Raw genomic sequence first — 9,404 nt, forward strand, 5'->3', positions numbered from 1 at the left:
TAAGCTGATTTATTCGCCCATGAAAATCTGAATCTGAAACTCCGAATAAAAATGAAATCATGTATTTTATTTTCACTGGGCCAAGTGAGAAGAACACAAAAGGCGGTAACTTGCCAATTTATTATAATTAAATACATTATTACTTACAACTACATGAAAATGTAGAATATGAATTTTTGAGTGAAATACGTTTTTTTGCTTCTCAAACATATAAAATATCACAGAATCACAGAATGATGGCATCAGACTTTATATCTCTTATATCTCTCTCACACATCTCTTAAAATTACCGAGATTTATGTATACCCACCTTGAGGAATATATAGGACAACCATTGCAGTCCAACACTGCACCAAAGGAACACTGTACCAAACTCACTTCTAATAAGGAGAGACTATCGACCTCTGCTAAAAACTGCAACCAAGTTTTACTTTTTACTTAAGTTTTTTGGGTTTTGTTTTTTTTTTCTTCATGGGTCTGTGTGAACAATCTAAAATCTGATGTACTCCATAAGCCACAAGCCTGAAACGCTGCCGATAGGGATGAAGAACAGCAGCAGGATAATCAAGAGAACACAGGTGAAGGCCATGTGTACAAGTTCTCTATACTATACAAATACAGCGAAGAAAATATTGCAGAATTCTAAAGTAAAAGAACTTAGTACATTTTTTAATCAATAGAAATGATCATTCTATCAATCAAAATCCAAAGAAACCAACAAACAGAGAGCATTACATCCAACACTAGAGTGCTACAACATCCACTTACACAAACTTAAATTTACAACTAATAAATCATTAACTTAAATTTAGTAAAGTTTAGTTAATCTTTAATGTGTTTCGAAATCTGAGATGTGCTTTTTTAGAGACACGACATTACAGAGACGTCCAGGTAAAAGAGCAAACTTACTTGGTTCAGCCTTGGAACCATGTTTTTGAAGAAAGTCAACTATCTGAGCCAAAACCTTTTTGTTGCAATGTGTTGACAGCTCTTCATCACATTCATAACACCTAAACAAAAGAAGGAATATAATTCAATGCAGGAAAACATCATTTAAGCTCTAGATTTCAACTCTCCATAATAAAAATGAGAATATCAATAAATTCCTTCATCCTTTACACACTTTCCTGCCTATCAGCCCTCATTCACTTCAACACTTACAGACTTCAGTAATCTCAGTTAAGGGCTCTGGAAATACTCAAAAGCAAGCAGGAAGGTCAACAAATCCTATAAGCAGCCAATTCTTACAGACCATAAGGAACCCAGGAATTGCTATCTGAGATCATTTCATCTTCTTTTTCACGGCAATTGATGGCCACTGCAAAAAAAGCAATTCAGTCTGCAAGTCAGAACATTTTATCTACATCAAAAATCACTGAAATAACAGGGAAAGGTAGATGTTCTGACTGATAATTATGTGGAGAACAGAATTATAGAGACGATTACAATATGTCTCATTCAGAATGAGGAAACAAGCCAGAACACCACTTTGTTTGGTTTGTCTTCTCCAAGGAAATGCAAGCTGTTTTCCTTATTCTGCTGTCCAGAAAGCATCCCTTTCCTCTTTGCAGACCTAGCTAAATACTCATTTTATCTGCCAGATTTATTCCTTAACATGAGAGGACAAGACATTGCTTTAAGTTAAAAGTAGTCCTGTGACATTATAAGCATATATAATACAATTTACATAAACCCCCTCATACCCAATCTTACCATATGATCCACGTGCTGAGACTGATCACAATGCAGTGAGGTTCTGTGTGCGCTGTCTGGAAATGCTTTAGGGAATGTTGGCCTTCGGAGTTCTTACTACACCCCTAGAAATTGAAAGAGTAATACAGTAAGAAAAGAATATGGAAAGTAGGAAAATAGTATACAGTTTTGTATTAAAAGAAAAAAAAACACTACAAAAAGTTTACTTTACAAAATAGGCAGAAATCCTATAGCTGTGAGTATTCTGAATAGTCACAGCTCTAATAGTTGCTGGAATGCTCTTGGCACTTGCAGTCAAAGCTAGCAACAGAGTTTGCACAGCGCAAGCCCATTCAGCAATACACTCTTCCCTTTATTTATTTATTTGGGTCTGCAATACACACATTCCTTTATTTATTTATTTGTGTCTGCAGGATCCGCAGGATTTGTATTCTGCCAGATCAGCCAGCTAAGCTGGTGCATTCTGCAACTGCTCAGCTCCTGCAGCTCTGCTTAGGTAAGCAGCAAGAACCTGCAGCTGAAGAACAGGGCAAGGACGGGGCTACCCCCTTACTACCTGCAATGCCAAAGCGCACCTTGGCACATAAACCTAACGCAAACACTGATGAAAACAGTCATGAGGAGAAGGAGATCACAGTGCAGCACTGAAAGCAGCGAGGTGCCAAGCAGCCAGGTCTGTCATAGAGCCACGTTCCAGTAAACCAGGGCCTGTTAGCAGCAGCGCAGGCCGCAGCGCTGGCCGCAGGGGCCCACGTTACCTGGGAGCCGCACTTGAGGCAGAGCCACACGTCGGAGGGTGCCACGGGCTCCCCGTCCCTCATGCGCCGCTCCTTCAGGCACTCGGAGCATATGGACCACACGTTCTGGGCCACGGCTCGCTTCACATGGTGCACGTCCACCGCCTGGCTCACGTGCTGGCAGGTTAAGCCTCGAGAAAACGGCACATACCCACTTTTAGCCACCAAAAATGAGAGCTTTGAAAGACAGCACACATACACTGGAAGAGCTGCATCTTCAGCAAGTTCAGCATTAAGGAAAAAACAACAGAGAAATCAGATAGCAAAACTGGCCATCAGCTCCTCCGTAGACTGAATTTTATGAGGAATCTGATGAGGTCTTTCTACAAAGAGAATCACATCCAAGTTAATGAATACTACCTCTTAACATCAGCTAAAGTTAAAGACTACTTTGGATAAAATTCACATCCTTGCTTTTTGTCAACAGTAAAACATTATGCAAAGCTATTTTTGCATTTATCCATACAGAGAGGTGAGATCCCTTCCTATCCCGATAGGAGGATTTCCCAATATACCACCCACCCAGTTCTACTGCACAACTGCCCACCATTCCTTTTTGTCATTTTTTTGCACCATTTCCAACGAAATGCCACAGGATAACCTGGGTTTGAAGGGGCCTCTGGAGGGCAGCTGGTGTGAACCCCCATGCGAAGCAAAGCCAACCACAAACTTGATTAGTTTGCTACATGTTTTGTTCAGCTGAGTTTTGCGTATCTCCAAGGATGGAAGTTTTACCATCACATTACAAAATCCGCTTTCTTTCTGACGGTCCTTATGGGGAAAAAATACTTTCTTTGTATCTAACCAAATTGCTCTTGCCATAAGGTCTGTTGCCTCCGATTCTTTCACTGTGGACCTTTAAGAAGCCTCCAGCTCTATCTTTTCTGTAACCTCCCACAAGGAGTTAAAGACGGAAACTTTCTTCTCCAGGCTAAACAAGCCCATTTCCATCAATCCCTCTTCACATGCTGTAATTTCCAACCCCTTAATCACCTGGTGGGTCAGCCTCCTGCTGCACTCACTTGGTGTGTCCCCATCTTTCCTCTACCAGGGAGCCACCGGACACTCCAGGTGAACTCTTTTAAGTGTCAAAAAAACAGGAAGCATCACTCCCACCTACCTGTCAGCTACACTTGCTATTACAACCCACTAGGAACAAGCCACCAGGACTCCCAGAAGCTTTTTGGTAAAACTGCTTTTAAGCCATCACTTCCCAGCCTGGATGTGGTTATTTTGGCCCAGGCAGAGGATTCCCCACTTGCCTCTGCTGTACTCCACAGTTTCTGTCAGCCCGTTTTTGCGGCCAGCTGGGTCACCCTGAAGAGCAGACCTGCCCTCCAGGACACTGATTCCCAATTTGTTGATAATGAAGAGGCAGAGCGTGGCCTCACACAGAAATCAGTCAGCTCACTCAGCACCCTCACATGCATCCCTTCCAATCCCTCAGACGTGCATTACGTTTCATTTGCTTTTTAACTCTTCCTCTTTGGATAATGCTTAAATCCCCTCAAGTCTGCCACTGGACCAGGGACTTGGGAGGACTGAGGGCAGAGCCCATGTGTGAAGACAGAGGCACTGAGTTCCTCAGCCTTTTCCATGTCCCTGGTCACCAGGTCCCACCTCTCAAGCAGTGTGCTCACAGTTTCATTAGTCTTCATTTATCTGTCAGAGCATCCACACAAAAGTATCCCTTTTCTTGCTCTTCACATCCCTCATTAGATCCCCCTCCTTACCCAAACCCACCCCTGCACACGGAGGAGGCCCCGGGCAGCCCAACCCTTCCACCCTCCGCAGGTTCCTTCAGCACCTGAGCTCAGTCAGAAGCCCCTCGTTTGACAAGGCTGCCCCTGCCTTGGCCTGCTGCACTTTCTGCTCTGGTTCTTGGGCTCTGGAGAGGCTGTCACTGAACATCTACTGCCCCTCAGGGCAGTCATGTCATGTAACTGATCACGTCATATCACTGAAGATACTTTTGTTATCAATTCAAACAGGAAAGGCATTTCACTCTGCCACTCTGCTTTGCTGTTCTCACCAGTCGATATGGAAGCTATCCTTCAATCTCAGGCCCAACATCACTTAAGGTGTTTACCTGCAATATCATCTGAAGAGTCTTCATCCTGTGGCCTATTAGGCCTTTTGCTTCTCTTTGTTTTCTCAGAGTTGGCTCTTGATGGATCTTTCACCCGCATCTGTTACTAGGAAAGAGAAATAGGGACTGTTTTATTGCCTAAATACTTGATCAAATTTAGAGAGTTTAAACCCTGAAAGCCTGAGATTAAATCAAACACTCAAACTCATAACTTAGAAACAGTTTTAGGTTTTGATAAATGAAGAGTAAGTCGGGAAGTATACTGAAAGATCAAATATATTACATGAAGTTCCAAGAACTAGAAGCTTCTCTTTCTTAACCTGTTTCCAAAAGACACAAGGTTTGTGTCACCATTAACCTGTGTGCATTCCCCAAAAAGGGTTCAAGGAATTTCAGATGTTTAATAAAATAAAGAAGCCTTCCAGACTCCCTGAAACCGGTAAGCTAAGGAAGGGAAGGGGACCTCAACTTTCAGTGAGAAAGGGCTGCAATGTGAGTTGATGCCTTTAGCAAACATTAGAGGATCCACATAGATGAACTCTCTCATAGAAAAATTAATTCATTAATCAAGGAGTTCTGTGAAGAACGGAACTAAAAGAACACATTTTTTCCCGCTAAACTTTTCCTAAAATCCCTCCTAAAATTCTTATTGTTTAACCAAAAATCCAACAGTGAACCCACTGAATCAGCACAGCTATGCATCATACCAACAGCTTCTGTAAATTAGTTTCCAGGTTGCCCTTTTGACAACACTTCATAAAAACATAAAGAAATGTGTGTTTTGATACACAAAGCACACGTATGTAAGATAATCAAATAGTCACAGACCGCAAACTTGCGAATCACTATTTCTGTTAGAAAATAAAGGCCCTCTTCCTGCGGTATCCTCTGCAGCTCACTGACGCCACCTGATCCACTAACACTGAGGTATTTTTAACTGTACTGCTATATATAATCTGTGTGTACGATACTCCCGAAATGCCCTACATCTGGCACACGAATACACACAACCCCTGTGTAGCTCAACCAGGTCAGGCGTTCCCCGAAGCCGAGCAACTTCCCCGTTTGGGTCGTTAGCTCCGACTCCGCTACGGTCCCGAGCCCGGGCGGCCGACGCTCCCGGCGGGAGCTGCCCGCGCTGCTGCGCGCGGAGCTCGGCACCTCGTGCCCGGCGCCGCGGCGGGCGCTGCCGGCGCCAGAGGCGTCGCTGGAGCCCCGCGGGCGCCCCAGAGCGCAGAGGGGCCGCGCGAGCTCGCGCAGCCGCCGCCGCTCCGGCCCCTGGTGTCCTGTGAAATGCCATGGCTACCCAGCAACCGGTTTATACTGTTTTAAATACCAGCACGTTCTTCCATGACATATCCTTAGGTAAGCAATGCCTCTGAGTTCAGGTTTGCTGATGTTGCGGGTGTGTAAAACCAGCACCTTGCTAGCTCAGCTCCAGCTTTGACCAGACAACAAACTTCAGCCTTGTTTTACACGCATCATGTTAAGTGCCAATACGTTACTCTCTCGTCCCACATACATGACAGCAATTAATGCCCTTTATTCACTTTGTAATATACTTGCAAGGTCTACTTAGACATTCAATTCCAAGCAGGCCTAGCAAATCAGCTGTCAAATAGCTGAACCCCAGGCTGAATAACTTAAATTACAATAATGCGATGGCTTTGTGTAAAAGCTTTGCTGTCAGAAACCAGTCAAAGTCATCGCCATGAAGTTTTACTTCAAGTTAAATTTCGCCCACGTTCATTTCCATTTCCACCAGCTTTTTAACTCTTTTACAAAAGACTGAGTTACCAAATACTCTCCTGAATGTAAAAGCATAATAAATGAATAAATAATAAGCCATAATAAATAAAAAATATGCATCATCTACATAATTTAAAAGACAAAGTAGTGAATAAGTTAAATGAATTAGCTATGTTCTACTGCAGCAATCATTGACTGGAGTATTTTTTAATGTTAGACATCAAAATGTATATAACAGACCAAATGGATAGAAAGGGGCAGGTACAGCAAGTACCAAGCCTGCAGCGCAATCCATGTTGATGCAACAAGACGTGCCTATTCCAGCTCTTGAGTACTTATATTTATCCACATTTAAATCCCTAATGTGCTTCCGCAGCTGTGCATCATAGCGTCCCTAGTAAAAGGAAAAGGTGCTTTACATCCAAACACATTTTAGGGCTTTTTTCTGCCTGGTCATCTCAGAATTTACACATAAGCTACTGTGAAACTACTCACCATCAGTTATTGCACAACAGCTTAACCGAGCAGCGAAACCTTTTCCAAGCAAGCAAGCTGTGCTTCAGACCAGCTCTGCAGAGCACTCGCTTCCCCTGGCCTGAAAGGTGCATCGTTCACAGCACCCTGCCCGTGGATGCCCCAGCAGCACTGGGCACTGCAAACTAACAGGGCACTGGCCAGCGTGGGGAAGGCAAAGACCCCGGCCGAGCTGTGTGAGCGGCACGGCCGCCATCAGGAAACTGGTGACATGACACCAAGTGACACGGGCCAGAGCAAAGACAGGAAAACACAACCTCCCTAGAGGAATGTAGTTTTGTGTAGGTTAGTTGGCACGGACACAAATGACCAGGCAAGCTCACTTCAGCACGGGAAGTTTTATCTGTTTGGACGGGTTATGCAAGACCGTCCAAACCACGTGACTTTCGTTTGGGTGAATTCTGGGTTTATCGGCTTGCTGCAGGAGCTCAGGCACCTGTAGGAAACAATAACTGTGCACCATCATCAGGCCAGCTGAAATGCAAACAAACCTGTTCCAACTCTGAAATCACAGGGCCAAGAGGCAACTTCATATTGCCTGGAACAGGACGGCATTAGCCTTCCACCAGAAACCACGCTGCACAGTCCTCCTTCAGGACACATGGAAAAGGTGCACTGGCAGTTAGCATCTGGAATGCCTGGAGATGGGATATTTCTGTCCCAAAATAATCAACGAGGCATTAGAAATGAAAACTGACACTGTACCCAAGCAGCCACACTGCAGATTTGGGAATCCACTGACAAAAGCAGAGGTTTTTCGGTCATCTTTCAGCAAGCGTGGCCCGAACAAAACCCAGCACGTGCCAGGAGAGCCAGGAGCCCTCACCAGCACGGCTGGCTCACAGCCTGCGAGCTCCCGCAGCAGCCACACAGCAGCCAGGACCAGCAGGCCGGCAGACGGGAAGGGCAGGGGAGCTGCCCGGCGAGCACGCGGGGCGCGAGGGGGCTGGCGCCGCTGCTCCTCCTCCAGCGCCCCCGGGGCAGGAAACGCTGCAAGGAAAAGATCTGACGATCAAACACCACTTCAGATGGCAAAATGCTTATGCTACAAATCTGCTTATTGCATTCAAGTGAGATGAAGGTGTTAGAAAACTAAAGCGGTTCAGAAATCAATTCACATAGAATATTAAGAAATTAATTCTAAGAAATTAATTCTAAGAAACCCTGTATACATCCACTGACCATAGGCACAATCCATGCAGGACAAGAGAGCAGGGGAGAAAGGATCAACTGGCACAGAATTAGCTCAGTGCTCTGGAGGCTAAAAGCCATGACAATTTTCCCACGAGCTGCTTCTTTCTAACTCAATCCTTTTCTGAATACGTTCAATGGCTCTGTTTCAAACTACGGCCATCAACAGTCAGGTATCCTAACGGAGACGCTTTAGGATGAGATTGTCTGAAAGGACAAGCAGAAGGGGATCTCAGCGAAGTCTCAATTTGAAGTTTCTTTTTGGAATGGAGAACAAATATGGCAAGCTTCAAATTTCTTATCCACAAAATAAAGTCACAGTACTCGTGATAGTGGACTAATAAATCTGACAATAACAAAAATGAAAAAGATCTTTGCAGTAGGAAAAGCTGGGTTCAGATAAAAGATTCCCTCACCTTTTTACCTCTTTAGCATACAGTAAAAATTTCAAGTGAAAATTGTGCAGTTTCTTGGGGAAAAAACATTAAAGTAGGAAGAGTTGAATCACATTTTTTTAAATACTGCATTTCATGCAAATCTAGAAGCTAGCCCTTACCCAACTGGTTCAGCTATGTGAACTCAGCATACAAGAGTTAAAGTATAATAATCCTTGCTTGCCACTCTTGGTGTAGTTTACTTTTTGCACTCACCAGGAACCCTAATGGCAACCAGAAACCAGTAGGATCAAAAGTTCCCTACTACAATTGCTCATTTCCACTTTTCTAGAAAAATCAAAATGCTTCAGAAGTAGCAGAACAATCTGCCCACCTAATTTAAAAGCTCTGCATTTGTGGCGCAAATCAACATATGGCAGCAGTTCTAAATCTTTTAAGTTAAATCTAAGGTATAGCTTGACTATTTTAGATGCAAGGCATCCTTAAAATAGTCTCTGTTTAATACAGTAAAGGAGCTGCGCCATAAAGCATATACACCAAAAGCTACATTTCAGTTCTTAAAATACATTATTTTGTGTTTCAGTCTACTAAAAATCAATAAAGTTAAGACCAATAAAAACCAAATGGAAAACATGAACCAGAACTCACTTTTCTTTAGGACAAAAAAAAGAGGTCATTCCTCTCACAGCATCCGCGCACAGCAGAGGCCTCCACTATCCAGCTCCCATTCCCACGGTGTCACCTTGCCCCTCCCTCCCACCAGGCCTGCACAGCTGAGCTCTCAAACCCGCCGCCTCGCTGCTGTTTCCCACGCTGGGCCTTCACTATGAGGCTCAGAAAAACAACCCACACATCCCACAGCAGGCTAGAGGAACAAGCCGCCACGCTGACTTCCACCATCCACTTGATCTGTCAAGACCCACCTTTTCCCTCACC

At 44.1% G+C, this 9,404-nt stretch overlaps 1 protein-coding gene across 1 annotated transcript in view; it reads right to left on the reverse strand.

Annotated features, from left to right (window-relative positions):
• The window catches only part of USP45 (ubiquitin specific peptidase 45), a 44,563-nt gene extending 35,395 nt beyond the window's left edge, over window positions 1–9,168 (reverse strand). Inside the window, exons 1-5 of the mRNA XM_026038313.1 lie at window positions 9,117–9,168; window positions 4,600–4,705; window positions 2,472–2,641; window positions 1,714–1,817; window positions 910–1,010 (exon numbers count right to left, since the gene is read on the reverse strand). Of these exons, the coding sequence (XP_025894098.1) occupies window positions 910–1,010; window positions 1,714–1,817; window positions 2,472–2,641; window positions 4,600–4,699 (475 nt within the window). The 5' untranslated portion in view covers window positions 4,700–4,705; window positions 9,117–9,168. The remainder of the gene's footprint in view (window positions 1–909; window positions 1,011–1,713; window positions 1,818–2,471; window positions 2,642–4,599; window positions 4,706–9,116) is intronic.
• Window positions 9,169–9,404: the final 236 nt, after the last annotated feature.

The sequence above is a fragment of the Nothoprocta perdicaria genome, unplaced genomic scaffold (genome assembly GCF_003342845.1).
Source record: "Nothoprocta perdicaria isolate Ctin4 unplaced genomic scaffold, notPer1 scaffold_207, whole genome shotgun sequence".
NCBI classification, from domain to species: Eukaryota; Metazoa; Chordata; class Aves; order Tinamiformes; family Tinamidae; genus Nothoprocta; species Nothoprocta perdicaria.